This window comes from Pongo abelii, chromosome 8, assembly GCF_028885655.2.
Source record: "Pongo abelii isolate AG06213 chromosome 8, NHGRI_mPonAbe1-v2.0_pri, whole genome shotgun sequence".
Classification (NCBI taxonomy): domain Eukaryota; kingdom Metazoa; phylum Chordata; class Mammalia; order Primates; family Hominidae; genus Pongo; species Pongo abelii.
This window is the reverse complement of record NC_071993.2, coordinates 133,401,736-133,427,928: the sequence shown is the minus strand read 5'-3', so window position 1 is coordinate 133,427,928 and position 26,193 is coordinate 133,401,736. Positions and strand designations below refer to the sequence as shown.

The window sequence follows — 26,193 nt, the reverse complement described above, 5'->3', positions numbered from 1 at the left end:
GAAACCTTGTCAGTGACAACGTTTTAGCTTGCCTGCATGTACTGCATCTTCCATCTGAGTAAATAGCAATATCAGAAGAGCAGTGAATGGCAAACATGCCAACTTTCTGGTATTTGGAGCCCCCAGTGATAACCAGTCATCCCTGAGCCTTTTGATATGTACTGAACTGCTCCAGAATGACGTGATTATTCTTGTAAAATTCAGATTAAATTTTAAAAGTTATTCTTAGTAGACTTCATTTTTAGAACGATTTTAGAGTGACAGAAAAATTGCAAAGCTAGAACAGATGATTTCCAGACACTCCACATCCCATTTCGCCTATTCTTAACATCTTACCTTAGTATTGTACATTTGTTAGTTAGTAAACCAATATTTACATAGTATTTTAAATTAGGTTTATACTTTATTCATTGGTTCTTAGTGAGTGCATTTTTTCTATTGCTCAGTCCCATCCAGGATACCACATTACATTTAGTTGTCCTGTCTCCTTAGGTTCATCTTGTCTGTGACAGTACCTCAGACTGTCCTTGTTTTTGATGATGTTGGCAGTTTTGAGGATTACTGGTTGGTATATTTCAGAGTGTACCAATTTGGGAATTTATCTCATGATTAGACGGGAGCGGTGGGTTTTGAAGTGGAAGATCACAGGTGGAAGTGTGACTGTCATTACATCACGTCAAGGGTCGTACCATCCACAGGACTTATCTCTGTCGATGTTGACCTTGACCATCTGGCTAAAGCAGGGTTTGTCAGGTTTCTCTATTATAAAGATACTCTTTTCAGCTTAACTTTTGCCATTGGTTCTTTTGTGGATCCTTCACTTACATTATTTTAAAATTGCTTTACTAATTTACATGTAGGGAGCGTGCAGCTAAAATGAAAGAACCACATCATTATTTGGTTAAGGTTGGAAATGTGAATCTGAACCAAGGAAATCTTGCTATCATTCATAGGAGCGTCACCACCATATTGCCCTGAGACAAGGAGCTCCTCAGTTTTGTAAGATTTTCTTTAGGTCTCGGATATTTAGGGGCTAAAAAAATTGCTTAATCAGTTTCCAAAGCCTTGTCCCTGGCTTCTTTGCAAACGGCCGCCTCAACTTTTTGCTTTCACTTAGATTTTTCAAAAGAATGTTTATCTTAATTCTACTTTTTGCACCTCAGATTGATTCTCCATTTTAAAGTTCATGTAGGTGTTGATAATGATTTCCCTTTCAAGCCTGAACTCCAGGTGTGACATTTAAGTTTCTCTTGACTAATGATCTCATCAGAGTTTATTTTCTCAATGGCCCACAGGGTGGCTTAGGAGGATACCCACTGGCATCCACTTACACACTGGCATTTTCAAATGATCAATATGGAGGTGTGATTTTCGCACCAATAGTGTGGTTTTGTTAAACAGACCCTGCCTCAAAGTCTAGAAACTTGGATTCTGATATCTAAGACTGATTTCATGCATTAAGCTTTTCGAAAGCCTTTTACTGTGTTGACTTATTTGAGCTTCCTTAACCTAATGAGAATCTTAGAGGAGAGAGTGCAGTTTTCATTTTGTAGATGGTAGAGCCTCAGATGTCAGGCTTTGACAAAGGAAAATCAATCAAGGAGGAGTCAGGACCAGGGTCAGGTCTTGTGGCTCCAAGATGTCCCCTCTTCACTGTATGTGTCTTAGAGCTGCTGCATCAGTCTCCACCTCTTGTGAAATGAAGCTTGCGGGTGTGGGCATCAGGGTGGTGTAGACTTGGTTAACCTTTCCTGTTTCCCTTCATAAGCTGCCAAAGGAAGGTTGGCTAGAGCAAGGATGGGGCAGGACTCATGCAGGCAGCCAGGCTCTGGGTGACATGAGGGGAGGATCTGGAGTCACTTTGAGAGGTTTCTTCTTTGCCTGCTTTCCCATAACCTTAAAAACTTTCATTGCAATCTTGACCAGCCTGAATCAGATCTGAAAATGACAAACTCAGACAAGGAGACAAGCAAAGCAGGCACACACTTCCCATGGGAAAGCACAGCTGATGATCACAGCAGATAACCGTCAGAGATGAACAATCTAATATGTGTTTTTCCACTCTGAGGCTGAAGCAAACTGGCCATTTTATCAAAACTGCAAGCAGTGTGTCAGGTTACGCAGTGGCAAAAAAGCTTCCTGCCCAGTATAATCTATCCACATTTCTTATTTAGGTAACTATGAGTTCTGTTGATGCCCAAATATATATTATGAAAAATAAAATATATGCAAACTGTGTATTTTATAGGGTCATATTTTTTCCCCGGGTTTCTCAGGCTTGAACGTATCCATCATTCAGGTCCCACGTTTATAATTTATCAAAAAGATCACTCTATAAAATATATTCTGATACCTCACAGCTGTGTATAATTTATTCTGTCTATCCATGCAGTAGAAATAAAATTTTTATTTGCATCATCTAAAAGAAATACCAATGTATAAATACATAAGAAAAGCTCGTAAGAAACGGTCTTCTGACTACAGATACTGCTGAGGGGATGTTGTGCAGCCAATTAAAAAGCTGAGAGATGGCTTCATTATCCATGTACATAGATAATAAATACTGTACTCAGCAAATAGTGCAGTCACTCAATTTCTCAAAAAGGTTGCACCACATTCTACAAGGGCTACCACAGCCTGCTTCTAAATTCTCCTTCGAATATTTGGAAATAAAGCCTCTTCAAGGAAAACATATTTGCCAAAAAGGGCTCCTTTTGGATTGAGATACTGGAATATGTAGGTGAAACAGGAAATGTTTCAGTGGTTGGAATATTTTGCCTTCAGGAAACTAAATAACTGCGTCTTTCTCAGCCACTAATAGCCTTGGAAGAAACAGTCCAGAGGATGGAGGATGTTCTTTACACTTGGTTTCTGTAGCCTCCCCCTGATTATCTAACAGGAGGCCCCACCAACACCTCCTGAACTTCCCCAAAGTCAAGGCGTGGAGTTGCTGCCTCCCCTACACCCCTCCCTGCAGGAGCACCTGCAAACGGTCCGACTAGAAGACCCGGATTTCACGCATCATCTCCTTCCTCCTCACACATACAGCTTCTCAAGGGAAGTCTATTAAGTGCAAAGACTTTTCCTCCAGGCATCTGAGGCCTGGGTGAAAACCTTCCAGGCCTTTTGGTAGTGTGGCTGGAATACCCATGGAAACCATCCCATCCTCCCCGTTGCTGAGGTTGGGTTGGGAGTGATACAGGATTCTAGTTTTAGAACTCTTTCTCTGTCCAATTTAACAGACCCTTGGCAATAGGATTGATTTGTGGTTATTCAATTTAACAATTTACTTGTGTTGGAAAATCAGCACTGCCAGGAGTACCTTATAATTAAACTGGTTTGTTTATGTGGAGGATATTTTAAAATGCTCATGATCACTTTGACAGTTTTAGCTGACTTTCCAAAGACTACACCAATGCCCATGGTAACTCTCGGCGTGGTGTGGTTTTCGGCAGGTGAAGGGAAAGTTCAGATGGATCTCCAGTTTTCACTACATAATTGCTAGTATTTTAAAGCTGCCTTAATCCAATTCCAATAACATGACAGCTCTCTTATAAGTTCAGTTAATTGCACTCTGTAGTCGGCCTCTGCAGGAGCTGTATAGCTGGATCAGAACTCACTTTGCATTCCAATGTGTGAATACCATGGGGTCTCTGCATTCCAATGTGTGAATACCATGGGGTCCTGAGCAAGAGACCCAGGTCTTGGCAAAGCTTTGAAAATGGTGCCGTTGAAACCGGCCGATGCGCCCCTCACACATCATGCGATTTCCCTCGGGCTCACCATGCTCTGCCTCATTTTATGGAAAAGGAAAGTCTTGCGCTTCCTCTACTGCTGTCTGTCCTCATGGCTATGTGTGGAGCTGGAGGCGTCTCATCATCAGCTCTCAGCTTATAAGCTCCCCATCCCCAACAAAAAAGGGGGGCTTTCCTGGCCTGTCCTTCAGAAGTACCATCCCCAGCCATTCTGCTGTCACCCTGTTTTTCTTCTTAATTTTTTTTATTTTGAAATAATGTTTGATTGACAGGAAGGTTGCAGTTTTAACAGAGTTGCTGTGGTCCTGCTGTTTCACAGCACTTCTGGCTCTCTGAAATGGTCGTGTTTTCATCATTTTTCTCTCCCAGTACAAGAATGCAAGTCCTGAGGGCAGCTTTCTCTATGTCCCTCTCTGAAATGCACAGGACGGAGAGAGAGGCAAGCCTTCTGGGGTGAAGCTGTGTTCAAGAGACGAGGGTCTCAGCAGTATAGATGGAGGGAGCTGGCTCACTTTGGGGCTGCTGGCATGAAGAAGAAAGAATGGGCTTTTTGAATAGAAGGCATCAGATCTAGAGTCACTGACAAGAGTGCCTGTCGCCAGGTAGACAGTTGAATACTTGGTGAGTGGTGAGTAAACACGTGGGACACAACTGGCCCATGGCCCCGCAGCTGATGTGTGGTAGAGCTGGTGCTGCTGCGGGGTGCGTCTTTCTCCAAAGCCTGCGCTATTCTGCCTTTGAGCACATGGAAGGCATGGCCTCAAGCGACAGGAGGAGGGAGACACACTTACTCAAGATCTCCACACTGCCAGTGGTTGCACCGTTGCAGCCAGGAGAAGGACTTCTGATGCTTCCCATTCAGAGAGTCAACTCTTTTCACCTCCAGGTGTCACAGATATCACCATCAGAGCCAGCACCTCCACTTGCTCCATCAGAACCCTTCTCGCTTGAATGCAGGTTCATCTCTGAAGACTCAGCCCATCCACACCCTGAAGACCACACGTCCTGGGCCTACAGTCTCCTCCCTCCTTCCTTCCCCATGCGGTCGAGGGATGCAGCTCAGCCCTCTCCCAGTGGCTGTATTTCGGACTTTCAGTTCATTCCTGTTCCTTGTCCCCTCGGTCCTCAACACCTGAAAGTTTTAAACACTCTGTGACCAGCTTGAGAATTTCTCAGAGGCTGTTTCAGACAGTGACTGTGGGAGTAGTAATCCTTTGGTAACCTGAATATAACTGCAGACTTCCACATTGAGCATGATAAAATGGTGTGGATTTAAAAGTATTTGGGGAACTGTAAAATGTCTAGGATTAAAATTTCAATACCATTTGTGCCCAATAAATGTGAACTCTTTAGTAACTTAAAACTGTGCTATTATGACTCAGGTCTGAAAATTATGAGTCCTGCTTGAAGAAAAGAAATGGGAATAACATGTGAGGGAATCTGGTCCCATCCTTCACCTTGAGGGATATACTGTGGTCGAACCAAATAGCAAGAGCATGACCTCATAGGAGAGCAAGTCCAGAGAAATTAGCGTATTTGTTGAGAAAGTGATACACCCTCCAGAAGAGAAAAATGTTATACTTTCCATGAGGATTGTTTATGGAAATGGGTCTAAATTGAACCTGTGTCAGTATATTAACTGGTTCAACAGACAGGACCCCAAGAAACAAGATCATATAATAGTTTATTGAATGACTTGATTTTTTTAAAACATAAACCAGTCTAGTCAGTCTGAACTGGAAAATTAATTTTGTCTATAGAATCACTTACTAAAGCATATAAAATTAGACTCTGTAAGTGCAGAGAGGAGAATTGGCATTATGTTTAACAGATTCACTGGGACTTAAATAAATGGATTTAGTCTTAATACAGCTAAAGCCTTGTGACTTTTAATACAGAGCAGATCTTAAATAAAGTATCAATTCATCATTTCAAAAAAGTCACTTTTGCATTTTTCTTGCTTGTTGAAGGACTGAATTATATATCTTGTCTATGATAATACCCCAGTACATGTTACAGGTCTTGAAGGAACAAATTAATTAACTTTTGTTTTCTTAAAGTTACAAAATTTTCATGGTTAGATTGACAGAGAATTCAGCAGTTTTAACACTTTTCATGACTTAATGGGTTCTAGTGTTTCCCTGGGCTTATTTAACTTCCAAATATTTTCACTGTGTCATTTATGTAATAAGCTTCTGATGCCAAACTCTTCCTGACTAGAGTGAAATATGGGGCTGTTTTCCTTTTGATTCAGGGGTGAGCTTATGGGACCAAGGAGGAGCTGATGAAGTTGTCACTGCCTCTGTTCGGAGTGGAGACCTCTGGATCCCAGTGAAGAGCTTCGACTCCAAGGTGAGTTCCTTTCCTTTTCTCAGCTTTGAGACTGCCGAAGCTTTTAAATCACATTAGCTGCTTTGGTATTCTTTCATTCAAGGTTGTCTCTACTCACTTTAATGCTAACTCTATCCTTATAGAATGGAAGCTTTATTCTTAAGACGATAAAATGCAAACCAATTTTGATGTGACAGTGCTGATGAGGGATCCAACATTATTTGCATCTATTGAAAATTAGTTTTTGAACAAAAACCAGGGGTTACAATCCCAGATATACAACTTCCATGTTCAGTTTAACTGAATGAATGGTGGGCATTTTTCTATATTTATGTCTATTTAATTAACATTGATTTCCTTGAATTGATTATTGCTAGAAATATATTTATGCAACTTAAAAACCCATTTGTCATGAGTTTTAATGCAGTCTAAACTTTACTTTGACATGTTTGATTTGAGCCTTTTATGATGTAAAAGAATAATATAAAATGATTGAAATAACAGTGATTAAATTTAATATCTTGGTGCGTTTTATCTGCTAAACTGACGTGACTTTCTTAAATTTCAGTGCTTGTAGGAACAGTTGGAAAGTGATAAAAATCTATGGAAATATGAGCTCTTTGAAGAGATCATACAGATGGCTTGGTCCTTGTATTATATAGAACTATTTTTAGATCATTTTTCATAATAGAAAGCAGATTTTTTGAAGAGCAGTTGAGATTGTGAACATCCTCTGTCACTTCCTGGAATGGCTGCAGCGGGCCACCTTTATGTGAATAATGATAAGGTGATTTCCATCTAGGGAGCTTACCTTGGAAACTGAGCTTTTAGAAAGGTTGGTGGTTTGATTAAAAGGCCCAAATGCCAAATGTGCACATTTTTCTAACTTTGTTGTTTCACGGACATTGTTGCAAATTGAATATACAAGGTACAAGTCAAGTATAGTGGTATTGATAATTTCTGGAAGAAAAACTTAAGATATTAAAGAAAATTCCATCATGCTATTGGTCAGCAAAATTAAAAACAACATAATAGATACAGTAAAAGAGGAGTGGGCTTTCGTTATAAAGAAAGTTGATTTAAAATATTTATATACATGAATATTAGAAAAATATGGAATAATCTAAAGTTTCTTGGATGGTGGAAGCCATTATGTAGACTTTCCCTGGGGTTAGAGTTGCCAGATTTAGCAAGTTAGAAGTACAGAATGCCTGGTTAAATTTGGATTTCAGAAAAACAATGTATTTAATTTTAGTGTAAATATGTCTCATGCAATATCTGAGACATACTGGTTTTTTTTTTAAGTATTTGTTGCTTATCTGAAATGTGCATTTAACTGAATGTGTCCTGTCTTGTGTCTGACAACCTTCCCTGGAGGGAATCAGAGGGACAAGCTGCCGAGGGCTATGGGCCTGCCCCTGGGGTGGACCAGTTCAGGCCTTCTCTGGTTTGTGACCCCCAGCTTCCTCCTTCCTACCCTCCAGCCACCTGGCAGACATCACAAGGCATGTTGGAGGAGGAACTGGCACATCTACTGCTGGCCAAGCTTACCACCTGTTGATTGTGGGTCACAAGCATCATCTTTTAGAAAACTAGGAAGAACCATGATTATTAGGGAGCTGTCCCAACTCTTCTGGGTTTCTGTCTCCAGAATGAGAGCCCTGTGGGTGACAGGCATACACCTACTGCACTAAAGAATTCCAGGTTAGTGACATTATGTAGGGGCATGACAACCTAGGTGAGTTGGGAACAGCATTTTGTTGTAATGCCAGTGGGCTCATCTCAACATATAGTTTACCGCATCAGTGTATGACCATAAAATTACAATATGTACTCATATTTGGTGGGTAACCCCGAAAGCTTGTGTGAGAAGTGGTGCATGTCATGTCTGTTACATGTGTGTACCTGTTTGCTGGAGTTCCCTGGGGGGAAGACGTGTATACATGCTGTGGGAATAGGCATTCTGGCCAAAGGTGTGTATGTGTGTATCTGTCCTCATTATCAGTAAGTCAAGATTTTCATTTTGAACTGAATCATGCAGTGTTTCTTCAGTATACAAAGCGTATTCACTTTAGGAATATTTTTGTGGAACAGTGGTGCCTGCTGTGCCTCAGAATATAGACTTTTAGATTTGCTTCTCACTCCTTGCCTCTTTCTGGTCAGCCAGTTTTTAACTGAGCACCTATTATGTGCCAGGTGCTAGGCATGCAGCCAGTGCAGAAGGCAGACACACTTTCTGCCACCTGCAACTTACATTACAGTAAGAGAAACATAATTAAATAAATTCACATTGTGATAAGTGTTAAGAAAAAAACAACAAAGTATTCTAGGGGCCAGCAGGGAAGATGGATTTTGATAGGTTGTCCAGGAAAGCCCTTTCTAAGAAGGAAAGATAGTTTTTTCAATAAGTTCTAAAGAGCCAGCTGTGAGAAGAGCCAGAGTGTAAGAGGCTGGAGGAGCACGGAGGAGGCAGGTGTGTCTAGAGCACAGAAAATAAGACAGACTTGGAGTGATGCAGGAGCAGCAGGGGCCAAGATTCCCCACAGGGCTCCTCCCACATGTGACCTCATTGTGGAAGTAGTAGCCTGTAGGAAACAGACATTCATCCTGAGATGGCGACATGAACTGTGGCCTTCTTTCTCTGGTAAATATTCTGATTTTATATGACTTACCAAATCATAACATTAATTTTTTGTGACTCTTTTTCCCCAGAGGTGACATGCATTGTTCACAACCATGAAGCACATTCCTGATTTATACAGAAATGCCTAGCTTTTTTATTTCTTCTTCTTCTTATTTATTTATTTATTTTGGTAGAGATGAGGGGGTGGGGAGGGGGTAGGAGACAGGCCTCCTTTGTCACCTAAGCTGGTCTCAAACTCCTGAGCTCAAGCAATCCTCCTGTCTCGATCTCCCAAAGTGCTGGGATTGTAAGCGTGAACCACTGTGCCCTGCCAGAAATCCCTAACTCTTAAACATTTTATCTGATGGCCATGACAAGTCCAGTAAGCCAGAACTGGAAGTTTGGCCAGCAATTTCTGGCTGGGAATGCCATGGGAACCTAAAGAAAGGAGGCCTCAAATTCCAAGTCACATCCTTTCTGGCTTTCTTCCAGACAGATTTCCACAACTGTTTTCCTAAAATGAAGATCTAACTCATCATGATTTTCCTTGAAAACCTCAGAGGCATTCCTCACATCCACATCCTAGAGTGTGAAGACAGACTCTAGGCTTGGCATGAAAAGCATGTCGCTCTGTGACCCAGAGGCACTAACCACAGCCCCACCCCGTGGCTCCAGGGCTCTGACTGTCCCTCCACTCTCTCCTCATGTGCATTCTTCTTCATCCTATGGTGCCATAGCATGGGGCCACCCCTGTGACCTCAGGCAGCCTGGTCACCTGCCCCGCTGTGCTTTGTCCCAAAGCACTTTGGGCTAAAAAGCGGTAACAAGTTCCTGGGGGTTCAGTCACTCATGCCCAAATCTGGATTATGTGTCTGCCATGCACCTGGTGCTGGAGCTGCATGTCTGCCCTGAGGGTGATCAGGAAAGGCCTCTCTGTGGAGGTGACATCTGAGGGTGACCTAAATGACGTGAAGGGTGAGCCTGCCGTGTGGAGTTCTGGGGAAGAGCATCCAGGCTGAGGAAACAGTGACAGAGGGAGCCAAAGAGGGAGCGTGTAGAGAGGTGAGCAGGGCCCTGACAAGGTAGAACAGCCACAAGAAGGTTCCTGGGGGCTTGGAGCAGGGCGTGCAAGTGAGTTTTAACAGTGACCTCTGACAGCTGTGCGCAGACTGCAGTGTAGGGCCCTGAATGGAAATGAGGAGAGCCTTGGGGAGTCCAGTGCAACTGTCCAGGAAGGAGAGGGAGGCATCCACACTCTGACCATGGACAGCACGAGAAGCGATTGGACTGGAGACGTATTTTGAAGGGAAAGTTTGTTGGACTTGCCCGTGGATTCAAGGTGTTAAGGACAACCCCTGTGTTTTGGCCCTGGCTGCATAGGTGGCAGGAGCTTCCATCATATACAACCCCGAAGAGAAAGGACCCCCTGTCTAATTTGGTGTTCACCACGTCATTGACTTACTATGTATACTGGTTCTCAGCCTAGCTGCGTTTTAGAATCACCCGGAAACTATTAAAATAACAGTGTTCAACCTCCAGTTGTTGAGAGTTAATTTAAATGGTTTGGGGCAGGCCCATGCAGATTTCTCCGAAAAAAAAAAAAAAAAAATACTCCCTGGTGATTTTAGTGAGCACCCAAGGCTTAGATCCACTTGGGGAAATTGATGCTGCATCCAGTGCCAGATTGCTGGTCAAGTCAATTCGGCTGATTTAGGTAAAATTACTGTCAAGTTCTCCCTCTCTTTCTCTCTGAATGGGATGTTAGAATGTCTTTTCCAAATCAAGAATCAAGCCATCATTGCCACTGATAATTTAGTGGAAAGAGTAGAGGGACAGGAAAGGATGCAACCTTGTGTGTGTTGGTGAGCTTGCACTTTTTTGTTCGTTGGTTGTTGTCTATAATGTAGGGATAAACTTATCTGCATTCCCTCCCTCTAAGGGTCATTGTAAGAATGGGATGAAACAATGGCTGTAAAATACGCTAGAAACTTAACACTACTACAGAAATGTAAAGTGACACTAAAAGTTTAAAGTGTCTTTAGAAACCAAACTCCAGTTTCATGTCTTGAAAAAATTAACCACGGAACCAGCGAAGACATGTCAAAATGTGATTGATCGTGAGATGACCTCACTTGAGCTCAGCCTTTGAATACTCCAGGAAATGTCCAATTTCCAGCTTCCTTGAGTGAGAATGAAATTATAGAAAGAGTATGAGAAATGGAAAATGGAAGGGAAACCCATTAGAACATGAAACCAAAGCTTCCCTTAGCATATGGCAGCTCTCAAATATCAAATTGCAGCTAATTAAAACGACAGAGGCACATTCTACTCCATACATTTCCATTTGCCTTTTTTTACAGCTGAAAAAATGGAGCCCTACTCTCCCCTCCAATAACCATCCCCATTCTTTCCTTCACAACCAGACTTCCCAGAAAGGTGGTCCGCATTCACTGGCTTACCTCCCCCCAGTTCCCTCCCAACCCTTGGTAGCAGCTCCCATTCCCAACATGTCATTGGAATGGCCTTTGCCAAGGTCAGAGATGGCTTCCTAATTTCCAAAGCCAGCACACACCTTTCACTCTTTATCTTACTTATCTTGGTACCCATTCCCTCTCCTCCTCTGAAATCCTCTCTTCTTTGGGCTCCTGAGACCCCGTTCTCTTGTTTCTTCTCATATGTTTTTGTTTTTGCTTTTCATTCATTTTCCTGGCTCTGTCCCTCATTCTTGGTCTCCTTTGAGTTTCTTTGTGGCCCCACTTCTGATGAAGGGTCCCGCTGGTGATGTCCCTCTCAACTGTGACCTCATGGTCTACTTGCACCTAGGGGCTCACATGCGTGAAAATAGCAGTGAGAGCTACCACACGTGGAGTTCCCACTGTGTGAACCACTGTATCAGGTGTTACGAACGATAACTTCGGCTTTTGTCATCTAACATGCATTGATTTAAAATCCACACCTCTCATTCTGCTTTGACCCCTAAGATTTGATCATCTACTTCCAATCAATTACAGGTACCTCCAGCTTAAAGTTCCCAATTATGCAAATGTATTGTCCCCCAAGGTAGACTCTGCCTCCCACTTAATTTAATTGTCCCTAGAAGATAAGGCTGTCATCTTCCTTCTCCCCTGAAATAGTAAGGTTTGAAACACTTCTTAACTCTACTGGCCCAGTATCCTGACATGTGCTGCTTCTTTCTGCTCTCTACCACTGCCTTCATTAGTCTTCCTCCATTCTATAAAAGGAGGCAGGGTGCTCTGTCTAAAGCACAGATAGAACCTGTTCCCTTCCTGCTTTCCAGTCCTTCGAAAGTCCCGGATGACACCTGAATTCAAACCAGCCTTCTTAGCATGATGCCCATGGGACTGGGTAGCCTGGGCCATCTGGACTCTAAAGCCCCCACCCCTACATCTTAGCCATGAAGCTTGTCAGGGCAGCCAGTTGCCTAAATAGGCCACGTTCTTTACCACCATGCTTGCACTATGTTCTGTCCCCATGTCCCCTGACTCCCTCAGTCCTACTCATTCTTGAAGCACCACTTAAGCACTCATTCTTAAAAGGCACCTTCTCTTGTGAAACCCATCCTGAACCCCTGGCCTCCTGGCCAAATTCTTCCTTCCCAGACCTTTGTCTTTATAAGTTGTCCACATCTCTGTGATGTGCAATCATATCATGCACACATTTAATTCATGCAAATTCAGCCTTGCACATGGCAGAAACAGATGCTGCAGAGACACAACTTAAGTGACATAGGTGATCACATCCCCTTGGATCCCCAAGGAGCATGTGAGCATCTGCTGTTTTCTTAGTTCCTTCTGCCTCTCATGAGGCAAGCTTCTTACTTCCTAAGAGCAGTTCTAATTCTTTCTGTTGGATAGCATGAAATAGCACAACCCCTAAAATAAGCCAACTCAACTATGCTCAACCCAGTAAGCAATGCCCCAGTGCTCTGTGGAGAAGAAATGCTGAACCTGTATAAAAGCATGAAAGCTGTGAGGCTTTCAAAGATTAATTTGGACTGTGCCTCAGGTGCCACCTCTACCTTCTATACTGGCCTTAGACCCCAACCATGCATGACTTTGGGCTTCAGCTCTCTGGCATGATCACAGAGTACCATCATTATTAGTTTTTATCCCTGCTTCTCCCAACCAGCTTGTGCCCTCCCTCAGGGCAGCAGCCACAGCTCTGTGCCCTTCCACCTTGTGCAGTGCTTGGCACAGAGTGGAGTGATTGCAGGATGCTTGTTGACTGACTCTGAGACTTTATCTGTGCCTGGATCCTGAGCATTGTCCATTTCTGTGAAGAGTTTGCAAACCACTCTGACTACCACAACTTTTTAGATGTTTCCTACCTCCTTTTGGCAACTCTGGGTCCTTTAAAATCATTCAGAGGCCGCATCTAGCTGATAGAATGCTACCTTCTTCACTTTAGTGCTATGTGGTGTCTTACCTGGAACACCACCCCAAGTGTGGCTCTGTGCCAATGGCAGTGCTGTTACTCTACATGGGTGGGTTGACATAGCCAGACCTATATTTCTTATCTAAGGGATTATTCGGGTAATTGCAGCAGTTGCTCAGGCTAGACGGTAGCACCTCCAGCTTGGCTGAACAGGCTCAATAGTTAGCCTTTCAGACTTAGGAAGCATCCATTTTACATTAGCTTCCAAGCCAGCCAATGACGTTTCCTCTTAAGAATGTAATGACCGGGGGAGGAGGAGCCAAGATGGCCGAATAGGAACAGCTCCGGTCTACAGCTCCCAGCGCGAGCGACGCAGAAGACGGGTGATTTCTGCATTTCCATCTGAGGTACCGTGTTCATCTCACTAGGGAGTGCCAGACAGTGGGCGCAGGTCAGTGCGTGAGCGCACCGTGCGCCAGCCGAAGCAGGGGCGAGGCATTGCCTCACTCGGGAAGCGCAAGGGGTCACGGAGTTCCCTTTCCAGGGGTGACAAACGGCACCTGGAAAATCGGGCCACTCCCACCCGAATACTGTGCTTTTCCGACGGGCTTAGGAAACGGTGCCCCAGGAGAGTATAGCCCGCACCTGGCTCAGAGGGTCCTACGCCCACAGAGTCTCGCTGATTGCTAGCACAGCAGTCAGAGACCAAACAGCAAGTCGGCAGCGAGGCTGGGGGAGGGGCGCCCGCCATTGCCCAGGCTCGCTTAGGTAAACAAAGCAGCCTGGAAGCTTGAACTGGGTGGAGCCCACCACAGCTCAAGGAGGCCTGCCTGCCTCTGTAGGCTCCACCTCTGGGGGCAGGGCACAGACAAACAAAAAGACAGCAGTAACCTCTGCAGACTTAAATGTCCCTGTCTGACAGCTTTGAGGAGAGCAGTGGTTCTCCCAGCACGCAGCTGGAGATCTGAGAACGGGCTGACTGCCTCCTCAAGTGGGTCCCTGACCCCTGACCCCCGAGCAGCCTAACTGGGAGGCACCCCCCAGCAGGGGCAGACTGACACCTCACACGGCCGGCCAGGTACTCCAACAGACCTGCAGCTGAGGGTCCTGTCTGTTAGAAGGAAAACTAGCAGAAAGGACATCCACACCAAAAACCCATCTGTACATCACCATCATCAAAGACCAAAAGTAGATAAAACCACAAAGATGGGGAAAAAACAGAGCAGAAAAACTGGAAACTCTAAAATGCAGAGCACCTCTCCTCCTCCAAAGGAACGCAGTTCCTCACCAGCAACGGAACAAAGCTGGACGGAGAATGACTTTGACGAGCTGAGAGAAGAAGGCTTCAGACGATCAAATTACTCCGAGCTACGGGAGGATATTCAAACCAAAGGCAAAGAAGTTGAAAACTTTGAAAAAAATTTAGAAGAATGTATAACTAGAATAACCAATACAGAGAAGTGCTTAAAGGAGCTGATGGAGCTGAAAACCAAGGCTCGAGAACTACGTGAAGAATGCAGAAGCCTCAGGAGCCGATGCGATCAAATGGAAGAAAGGGTATCAGCCCTGGAAGATGAAATGAATGAAATGAAGCGAGAAGGGAAGTTTAAAGAAAAAAGAATAAAAAGAAATGAGCAAAGCCTCCAAGAAATGTGGGACTATGTGAAAAGACCAAATCTACGTCTGATTGGTGTACCTGAAAGTGACGGGGAGAATGGAAACAAGTTGGAAAACATTCTACAGGATATTATCCAGGAGAACTTCCCCAATCTAGCAAGGCAGGCCAACATTCAGATTCAGGAAATACAGAGAACGCCACAGAGATACTCCTCGAGAAGAGCAACTCCAAGACACATAATTGTCAGATTCACCAAAGTTGAAATGAAGGAAAAAATGTTAAGGGCAGCCAGAGAGAAAGGTCGGGTTACCATCAAAGGGAAGCCCATCAGACTAACAGCGGATCTCTCGGCAGAAACCCTACAAGCCAGAAGAGAGTGGGGGCCAATATTCAACATTCTTAAAGAAAAGAATTTTCAACCCAGAATTTCATATCCTGCCAAACTAAGCTTCATAACTGAAGGAGAAATAAAATACTTTACAGACAAGCAAATGCTAAGAGATTTTGTCACCACCAGGCCTGCCCTAAAAGAGCTCCTGAAGGAAGCGCTAAACATGGAAAGGCACAACCGGTACCAGCCACTGCAAAATCATACCGAATTGTAAAGACCATCGAGACTAGGAAGGGACTGCATCAACTAACGAGCAAAATAACCAGCTAACGTCATAATGACAGGATCAGATTCACACATAACAATATTAACTTTAAATGTAAATGGACTAAATGCTCCAATTAAAAGACACAGACTGGCAAATTGGATAAAGACTCAAGACCCATCAGTGTGCTGTATTCAGGAAACCCATCTCACATGCAGAGACACACATAGGCTCAAAATAAAAGGATGGAGGAAGATCTACCAAGCAAATGGAAAACAAAAAAAGGCAGGGGTTGCAATCCTAGTCTCTGATAAAACAGACTTTAAACCAACAAAGATCAAAAGAGACAAAGAAGGCCATTACATAATGGTAAAGGGATTAATTCAACAAGAAGAGCTAACTATCCTAAATATATATGCACCCAATACAGGAGCACCCAGATTCATAAAGCAAGTCCTGAGTGACCTACAAAGAGACTTAGACTCCCAAACATTAATAATGGGAGACTTTAACACCCCACTGTCAACATTAGACAGATCAACGAGACAGAAAATCAACAAGGATACCCAGGAATTGAACTCAGCTCTGCACCAAGCAGACCTAATAGACATCTACAGAACTCTCCACCCCAAATCAACAGAATATACATTTTTTTCAGCACCACACCACACCTATTCCAAAATTGACCATATACTTGGAAGTAAAGCTCTCCTCAATAAATGTAAAAGAACAGAAATTATAACAAACTATCTCTCAGATCACAGTGCAATCAAGCTAGAACTCAGGATTAAGAATCTCACTCAAAACCGCTCAACTACATGGAAACTGAACAACCTGCTCCTGAATGACTACTGGGTACATAACGAAATGAAGGCAGAAATAAAGATGTTCTTTGAAACCAACGAGAACCAAGACACAACATACCAGAATCTCTGGGATGCATTCAAAGCAGTGTGTAGAGGGAAATTTATAGCACTAAATGCCCACAAGAGAAAGCAGGAAAGATCCAAAATTGACACCCTAACATCACAATTAAAAGAACTAGAAAAGCAAGAGCAAACACATTCAAAAGCTAGCAGAAGGGAAGAAATAACTAAAATCAGAGCAGAACTGAAGGAAATAGAGACACAAAAAACCCTTCAAAAAATAAATGAATCCAGGAGCTGGTTTTTTGAAAGGATCAACAAAATTGATAGACCACTAGCAAGATTAATAAAGAAAAAAAGAGAGAAGAATCAAATAGATGCAATAAAAAATGATAAAGGGGATATCACCACTGATCCCACAGAAATACAAACTACCATCAGAGAATATTACAAACACCTCTACGCAAATAAACTAGAAAATCTAGAAGAAATGGATAAATTCCTCAACACATACACCCTCCCAAGACTAAACCAGGAAGAAGTTGAATCTCTGAATAGACCAATAACAGGATCTGAAATTGTGGCAATAATCAATAGCTTACCAACCAAAAAAAGTCCAGGACCAGATGGGTTCACAGCCGAATTCTACCAGAGGTACAAGGAGGAGCTGGTACCATTCCTTCTGAAACTATTCCAATCAATAGAAAAAGAGGGAATCCTCCCTAACTCATTTTATGAGGCCAGCATCATCCTGATACCAAAGCCTGGCAGAGACACAACAAAAAAAGAGAATTTTAGACCAATATCCTTGATGAACATTGATGCAAAAATCCTCAATAAAATACTGGCAAACAGAATCCAGCAGCACATCAAAAAGCTTATCCACCATGATCAAGTGGGCTTCATCCCTGGGATGCAAGGCTGGTTCAATATACGCAAATCAATAAATGTAATCCAGCATATAAACAGAACCAAAGTCAAAAACCACATGATTATCTCAATAGATGCAGAAAAGGCCTTTGACAAAATTCAACAACCCTTCATGCTAAAAACTCTCAATAAATTAGGTATTGATGGGACGTATCTCAAAATAATAAGAGCTATTTATGACAAACCCACAGCCAATATCATACTGAATGGGCAAAAACTGGAAGCATTCCCTTTGAAAACTGGCACAAGACAGGGATGCCCTCTCTCACCACTTCTATTCAACATAGTGTTGGAAGTTCTGGCCAGGGCAATTAGGCAAGAGAAGGAAATCAAGGGTATTCAATTAGGAAAAGAGGAAGTCAAATTGTCCCTGTTTGCAGATGACATGATAGTATATCTAGAAAACCCCATTGTCTCAGCCCAAAATCTCCTTAAGCTGATAAGCAACTTCAGCAAAGTCTCAGGATACAAAATCAATGTACAAAAATCACAAGCATTCTTATACATCAATAACAGACAAACAGAGAGCCAAATCATGAGTGAACTCCCATTCACAATTGCTTCAAAGAGAATAAAATACCTAGGAATCCAACTTACAAGGGATGTGAAGGACCTCTTCAAGGAGAACTACAAACCACTGCTCAAGGAAATAAAAGAGGATACAAACAAATGGAAGAACATTCCATGCTCATGGGTAGGAAGAATCAATATCATGAAAATGGCCATCCTTCCCAAGGTAATTTACAGATTCAATGCCATCCCCATCAAGTTACCAATGACTTTCTTCACAGAATTGGAAAAAACTACTTTAAAGTTCATATGGAACCAAAAAAGAGCCCGCATCGCCAAGTCAATCCTAAGCCAAAAGAACAAAGCTGGAGGCATCACGCTACCTGACTTCAAACTATACTACAAGGCTACAGTAACCAAAACAGCATGGTACTGGTACCAAAACAGAGATATAGATCAATGGAACAGAACAGAGCCCTCAGAAATAATGCCACATATCTACAACTATCTGATCTTTGACAAACCTGAGAAAAACAAGCAATGGGGAAAGGATTCCCTATTTAATAAATGGTGCTGGGAAAACTGGCTAGCCATATGTAGAAAGCTGAAACTGGATCCCTTCCTTACACCTTATACAAAAATTAATTCAAGATGGATTAAAGACTTAAATGTTAGACCTAAAACCATAAAAACCCTAGAAGAAAACCTAGGCAATACCATTCAGGACATAGGCATGGGCAAGGACTTCATGTCTAAAACTCCAAAAGCAATGGCAACAAAAGCCAAAATTGACAAATGGGATCTAATTAAACTAAAGAGCTTCTGCACAGCAAAGGAAACTACCATCAGAGTGAACAGGCAACCTACAAAATGGGAGAAAATTTTCGCAACCTACTCATCTGACAAAGGGCTAGTATCCAGAATCTACAATGAACTCCAACAAATTTACAAGAAAAAAACAAACAACCCCATCAAAAAGTGGGCAAAGGACATGAACAGACACTTCTCAAAAGAAGACATTTATGCAGCCAGAAAACACATGAAAAAATGCTCACCATCACTGGCCATCAGAGAAATGCAAATCAAAACCACAATGAGATACCATCTCACACCAGTTAGAATGGCAATCATTAAAAAGGCAGGAAACAACAGGTGCTGGAGAGGATGTGGAGAAATAGGAACACTTTTACACTGTTGGTGGGACTGTAAACTAGTTCAACCCTTGTGGAAGTCAGTGTGGCGATTCCTCAGGGATCTAGAACTAGAAATTCCATTCGACCCAGCCATCCCATTACTGGGTATATATCCAAAGGACTATAAATCATGCTGCTATAAAGACACATGCACACGTATGTTTATTGCCGCATTATTCACAATAGCAAAGACTTGGAACCAACCCAAATGTCCAACAATGATAGACTGGATTAAGAAAATGTGGCACATATACACCATGGAATACTATGCAGCCATAAAAAATGATGAGTTCACGTCCTTTGTAGGGACATGGATGAAATTGGAAATCATCATTCTCAGTAAACTATCGCAAGAACAAAAAACCAAACACCGCATATTCTCACTCATAGGTGGGAATTGAACAATGAGAACACATGGACACAGGAAGGGGAACATCACACTTCGGGGACTGTTGTGGGGTGGGGGGAGGGGGGAGGGATAGCATTGGGAGATATACCTAATGCTAGATGACGAGTTGGTGGGTGCAGCGCACCAGCATGGCACATGTATACATATGTAACTTACCTGCACGTTGTGCACATGTACCATAGAGCCTAAAGTATAATAATAATAATAATAATAATAATAATAATAAAAAAAAAAAAAAGAATGTAATGACCAAAATACCTACTGTGGAATAGATATCCTCATAGGACATGCACAGTGGCTCAAGGTTGGAACACTGTTCCCAGACTCTCTGGGTTCCTGGGTATGGTCTGTCCCACTCAGCTTCTTACCTTCTGTGGGAACCCCAACCCCACCCTTGACCTGAAAATCCTCATGAAGCTGTGTCTGCCACACAGGAGGCTGCTGGAGGCCCCAACTCCTGCACCAGGCCTCATATAACCCATCATTATGGGGAGAGGATTTGGAGAGGTAAAAGCTGGCACCCTCGTATCTTGGCTGGGAGCTCAGCTGTTTCAAGAATCATTTCCATGCATGGAGGGAGGAGAAGAACAGTGGTTGTTGGAACCTGCAGAAATGGATTCGGACTCCCTCTGCCTTGCTGTGTGGCATTGAGCCTGTCATTAGCCCTTACTCAGGCTTTGTTTCCTTAGCTGTAAAGGAGATGGTGACGGTGGCCTTGTGACCTGATGCCATGGCCTACGCATGCTGGCTACTCAGCAAATGCCAGCCTCTCTCCTGTCCCTCATTGGGTCCTCCTATCACTGCCCCAGGGCTGGATAAGCCTTTGCTGTGTGGTGGGGGAGGGCACTGGCCTGGGAGTTCCTGGATGTGTAGCAGCATCCCTGATACACCTGACTGATGCCAGCGCCACCCTCTTCTAGTCACAGATGTCTCCAGGCATTGCCACGTGGCCCCGGGGTGTAAAATTGCCCCTGGTTGAGAACCACTGCATGGTAAGAAAAGATGTGGAAGGAAAGGAAAGTGGCAGTTACTGGGATCCCTGTCTCGGCCTTGGATGGAGCCAGACTGCGGTTCTTTAGATTTTTCTGGGAAAAGCTGAACAGTAAATATGTTCAGCAGCACAGGTCACAATGATACCTGCTGCAGCGACTCAACTGGGCTGTTGTGTAAAAGCAGCCGTAGATAATACGTAAATGAATGAGCGTGGCTATGTTCCAATAAAACTTACTGGATGTTGAAATTTGAATTTAGTATCATTTTCATGTGTCATGAAAAATCTTTTTAAACAATTTTAAAACATGAAACGAGTCTTAGCTTGCAGGCTAAACCAAAACAGGCAGTGCATTGGCTTTGCCCGAGGGCCATAGTTTACAACCCTTGGGCTAGATATTCCATAGATATCAGCTCGCTGGATGCCTCCAGCAGCCCTGCAAGGTGGATGCTGTTGTGCACATAAGGATGCTGAAGCCCCCCCCCACCCCCACCCCGAGGTAGAAAGTTAAGCGAGAAGACTAGCATCTGGGCCAAGGCCTGTCAGATTTGAAATCCAGTATTCTTTGCATAGTGCTCTGCTACCTTTCAGAAAAATCTTTAACTTTCTTTCCCCTGGGCATCATATCAGGACTGCTTCATAAATCTTGACTCCAGACAGCTGAGGTCATGGTTCAAGGGGCAGACGTGGTGAGCACTCGCCAGCGCTCTCTCCCTCCCTGTCCATCTTGCCTCTGAGGGAGATCTGGCTTTCTTCAACAAGATGTGATTGTTGCATCCCAACTCCCTGCCAGGGTCTTTCCTGTTCACTCCTCCGTTTTGGCCAACACACAAAGAGGAGAAAGCAGGCCAAGGTATTGTACTTGTTTCAACTGTGTCCCTGGCTTAGGGAGCTCTCATTCAACCAAGGAGGGGCTCTGCATTTCCAACAACACTCACCACCCACTTGCTTGTTTCTTGTGACCTCTTAGCAAGGCCTTAATATCATACTTTTAAATTGTTTTTATTGAATCGGGTTGTCTTAGATTCTGTACCTTTTCCTTCCCCTACAAGCTTCTGTCATCATCATTAAACTGGGTCCTTTTGAAAAAAAATCATATTTTAAAATAACTGAACAAATTTGGATAATGCAGGAGATATCATGATTTACCTTCTTGAGACAGAAATTGTAAAATATATTTTTATAATCCTGTGTAATGCTTTTCATGTTTGACCGACATGTAGGGCTTATAGTTGCTTGATATTAGGAGGGAAGGAGTTTGATGAATTCTGTTTTCAGTTGTACATTTGCCCAAGGACGTATGAATGCTTGTTGTCTCTGAGACCCGAGGTCAGGTTCCCAGGAAGCAAGGATGAATGGAACCCAATCCTGCCCTTGAGAAGCTCACAGACTGTAATAAATTTGAATAAGTACTTAGTCAGACATATGGGATTTTAAAAAATAAACAACTTATTTTTTAAAAGTTTTGGATTTATTGAAAAATTGCAAAGACATTACAGAGAATTTTTATATACTGCAAACCTTGGTTCCCCATTTTTCACAATTATCTTTGTGTAGTTCATTTGTGACAATATTTTTTTCTTTTTAAGCCTGACACTTTTTAATAAGAGAGAGAACATTCTGGGGATTGAGGTCATTTGGAAGAACATATAACTTCCAGAAAGGATTAAGATTCTAAAATCTTACTTTAAACTGAAGAGCTTATCTTCCCAAGAGATTTAATGTATATTCATGTTGCACTTTATAATTTTATGTCAGAGGAAAGCTGAGGAAGCCTTCATCTGTGTTTTTACTGTGGAATTTCTCTGAAGTTGCAACATATAACCAGTGAGGACCGTTCCTTAATAATTACTCCATAAGTAGTTGTGATAGTGATGAAGATGTTTTTGTTCAACCAAAATGTAAAGTTCAGATTTTTTTAAATCCTCCTATTCTTTCCTTAAAAAGTGAGAAACATTTTTATGCCTATCCTGACAGTGCCTGCAACCACATATATAAAATCATATTAAAACAACACTTGACTACAGTACCTTTGTAGAATGTAACATATGCCTGCATAGAGAGCCGCTGTGGGAAGAATTTCCTTTTGGATATATTTAACACACTCTTCATGCTCTTGTGTCTTGCACGTGTCCCTGAGAATGTGAGGAAGACACGCATTGTTGGTGGTGCACACTAGTGTTTTACCAGCATTTTTTGTTACCGCCTGCCTAAAGAGAAAAATTAAATGAATTTAAATTTAATTTCTTTCTAACAAGAGAACTTGAACACTAAGGAATAAGATTTTATTGGGTTGTGCTAAGCTAAACTTTGGAGGGTAACAACCTTTGTAATATCGAAGGTTTTCATCCCCTTCCTAGTACCAATTTTGCTCATCCCCATTGAGAATGCATGGTGGGCACCACACGTAAATGGTCAAAAGGAAACACGTGTCTCCCAAGACTGCATGTGTTTAGAGAAATCTGCCCATTACAGATTTGGGGCAAGGAAGAATAAAAGTCAGTTCCCACCCTTCCATCCTCCCAAGACTGCTCTTGCTAGATCTTTAAAAATAAGCTTTTTATATAAGAACAATTTCTAATTTATAAAAAAATTGCAAAGATAGTATGGTTCTCATGTACCTCACACCAAGTCTCCCCTGTTATCACACTTAGCACAATTAACAAGCCCTTATCAGTGGATTATTATGAGCTAATGTCCGTACCTCATTCTGATTTTCTTAGCTTTGACTCAATGCTCTTTTTCTGATAGTTCATCTGGGACCTCACATTATATCATGTTCAGTGTCATGTCTCTGAAGGCTCCTCTTGGTTGTGGCAGTTTCTTGGGCCTTCCTTGTTCTTGATGACCTAGACGGTTTTGGGGAATAGTGATCAGGTGTAGCATAGACTGGCCCTCAGCTGGGATTTTCCAGCGTTTTTCTCATCATGGGACTGGGCTTGTCTGTTTTGGGCAGCAGATCACAGAGGCAAATTCCCCATCTTGTTACACCATATCAAGGGTACATACTGTGCATATGTCTTATCTGAAGATGCTTCAGCACCTGGCTGAGGTTGTGTTTGCTGGGTTTCTCCACTTACAAAACTCCTTTTTCCCCTTCCCATGCTGTGTTGTCTGGAAGGAGGTCACTGTGCGCATCCCATACTTGAGGAGTGGGGAGTTATGCTGCACCCCTAGATGGGGAGGTAGCTGCATTCATTATTTGGAATTCTCATGCATGTGAGATTTGTCTGTGCTGCCTATTTATGTTTTTAATCATTTAATGACATTAATGTGGTCTCATGGTTATTGATATGGTTTGGCAGTGTCCCCACCCAAATCTCATTTTGAATTGAAATTCCCACAATCCCCCACATGTTGTGGGAGGGACCTGGTGGGAGGTAATTTAATTATAGAGGCAGGTCTTTCCCATGCTGTTCTCATGATAGTGAATAAGTCTCATGAGATCTGACGGTTTTTTAAAGGGCAGTTCCCCTGAACATGCTCTCTTGCCTGCCACCATGTAAGATGTGTCTTGCTTTCCCTTCGCCTTCTGCCATGATGGTGAGCCCCCCACCAGCCATGTGGAACTGTGAGTCAATTAAATCTCTTTCCTTTAAAAATTATCTAGTCTTGGGTCGTCTTTATTAGCAGTGTGAGAGTAGACTAATGCAGGTATTTATTTTATACTTTAGAATATAATCCAATACTCTTATTTATTTTATTGTTCAAATTGTTCCTACTTTGGCTATTGAGAGTTCTTTTCATTGGCTCCTGTGTCTCTTTGACATACACCCATGGGTGCATGTGTGAAGGTGTGTGAGAGAGTGTGTGGGTGTATGTGAGTGTGTAAGAGAGTGTGTGAGTGTGACTGTGAGTTTGAATGTGTGTGAAAGTTTGTGTGTTAGAATGAGTGTGTGTGAGAGAGTGTGACTCTGAGAATGTGTGAATGTGTGAGTGTGAATGTCACTGCATGAGTTTGAATGTATGCGAAAGTGTATCTGTGTGTTAGAATGTGTGTGTGTTTGTGTATGACAGAGTGACTCAGAGCTTGTGGATGTATGCGAGTGAGAGAGTGTGAATGTGTGTGAGTTTGTGTGTGAAAGTATATGTGAGTGTGTGGGTGTACATTAGTGTGTGAGTTTGTGTGTGTGAAAGTGTATGTGAATGTATAAGGATGTGTGAGAGTGTGTGTCAGAGAGACGGTATGACTGTGAGTGTGTGTGTGTGTGTTCTAGCACTTCCTTCCTTTCTGGCACTGCAAGCTGCACTGGGTTCATCTGGTATATTTCCTGTTCCTGTCCTAAAGTCAGCCATTTCTCCACGAGCCCGATTCCTTGGAGAGTGGTATTAGAGACTCTAGGTACTAGATAGGCTCACTGCTACTGGGCAGTCATTGCTTCTAGGCCCTCTCAGCTGAGACAGCGTGGAAAATATATGTGTAAGTTTGCTGTGGGAAGATTATGAAGAAACAGATCTCAAGTGCTGGCTCATGGCTGAGACACACCCTATCTTTTCACATAATTAATTTAAAATGGCATAAAATTAGGAGGCTGAAGCAGGAGAATTGCTTGAACTCGGGAGACGGAGGTTGCAGTGAGCCAACATCGCACCACTGCGCTCCAGTATGGGTGACAGAGCAAAACTCCATCTCAAAAAATAATAAAATAAAATGGTATAAAAGAAAATATGCCAGGAATTTGGCTCTTTATGGGTGTACCTATAGATATAAATAAAATAGCTATGTTCAGTAAGTTAAATCAATTACATAGAAACCTAATCATTAGGCTCTTTTCCCTGGAGAAAAAAAAACAAAATTTCTTAAAAAAATTAATTCCCAACTCTTCAGTATTTGACCTAGCTCTGGCATTTCACATTCCTTGCGTTGATCCATGCCTCAAGGCTGCCTTTCTGCTAATTACTTGAAATTAAATGGACCTTTTTCTAAAGTTGGCACACAAAAAGTTTTCATTCAGCTGACATAATGATTGTCATATGCACTTTTCACTCAGCAAAGGTACTAAGGGTCTTCTTTTTGCTTGAACCTACTAATTTTCCAAGCATATTGTTTAAAGATTTGGTCAAAAACCCAAAACAGAGTTGGTGAGAGCACAGAGCTGCTGAGATCTAGGGTTGTGGATTGGGTCTCTGTTAAGATTTTCTGTTTCCATGGGAGCCATTAGCTTGGCTGTGTTCCTCAGCCTCACCTGGCAGGTCCCACCCCAGAGGTGTCTCAGGAAGGACTCCTCAGAAGGGCTGTGGGTGGATTCGCTCAATTGCAGAAACATCACAGGTATAGCACTTCCCCTCATTGACGGACTAGCAGTGATGTTTCTCTATATGTAGGCAACATAGTTTGCATCCATGTTTCTCAAACTTCAGTCACCCAGGACCCACCAGCATGAATTTAACCTAATTATAAAAGCAATCACATCATTAATATTATAGATTATCATATTAATAGCTTATACATGCTTGAGGTACTTATTGATTTTTTTTCTCAAACACATAAAACTGATTAAAATGAAGTGTGCTGTATACCTCTTAAAATGTATTTGTCTATCATGGGGGAACACATTATACCACTTGGAAAATACTATTTTAGCTATTGTAGACTTTTAACAATGTCTTTTTTTTTCTTTTTCTTTTTTTTTTTTTTTTTTGAGATAGGGTCTCACTCTGTCACCAAGGCTGGAGTGCAGTGGCACAATCAGTGCACCATCACCCCTGGCTAATTTAAAAAATTATTTTTTGTGGAGATAGGTTTTCGCCATGTTGCTGAGGCTGGTCTCAAACTCCTGAGCTCAAGTGATCCACCTGCCTCAGCCTTCCAAAGTGCTAAGATAACAGTCATGAACCACCGTGCCCAACCAATTTCTTTAATTTTTCCACCTTGAATACCTCATCAGGTGTATGTTTTCATCAATTTACATGTATAGCCATGTAAATTGAGCCCTGCGCAACTTGGGGCTTAGAGTTGAGTGGCTCTAAACCTGC

At 42.5% G+C, this 26,193-nt stretch overlaps 1 protein-coding gene and 1 long non-coding RNA gene across 3 annotated transcripts in view; one reads left to right on the top strand and one right to left on the bottom strand.

The window, feature by feature from the left end:
• Positions 1-26,193, top strand: part of ADAM12 (ADAM metallopeptidase domain 12) — a 377,221-nt gene that overhangs the window by 52,180 nt on the left and 298,848 nt on the right. For both annotated transcript variants that reach the window (XM_054523029.2, XM_024253866.3), the window contains exon 2: positions 6,010-6,107. In XM_054523029.2, the coding sequence (XP_054379004.2) occupies positions 6,010-6,107 (98 nt within the window). The remainder of the gene's footprint in view (positions 1-6,009; positions 6,108-26,193) is intronic.
• Positions 21,211-25,559, bottom strand: LOC129048388 (uncharacterized). The gene is made up of 5 exons (XR_008510702.2): positions 25,404-25,559; positions 23,227-23,390; positions 22,922-23,066; positions 22,248-22,427; positions 21,211-21,607 (listed from the first exon to the last, which is right to left on the bottom strand). It is a non-coding gene; the product is annotated as an uncharacterized LOC129048388 (long non-coding RNA).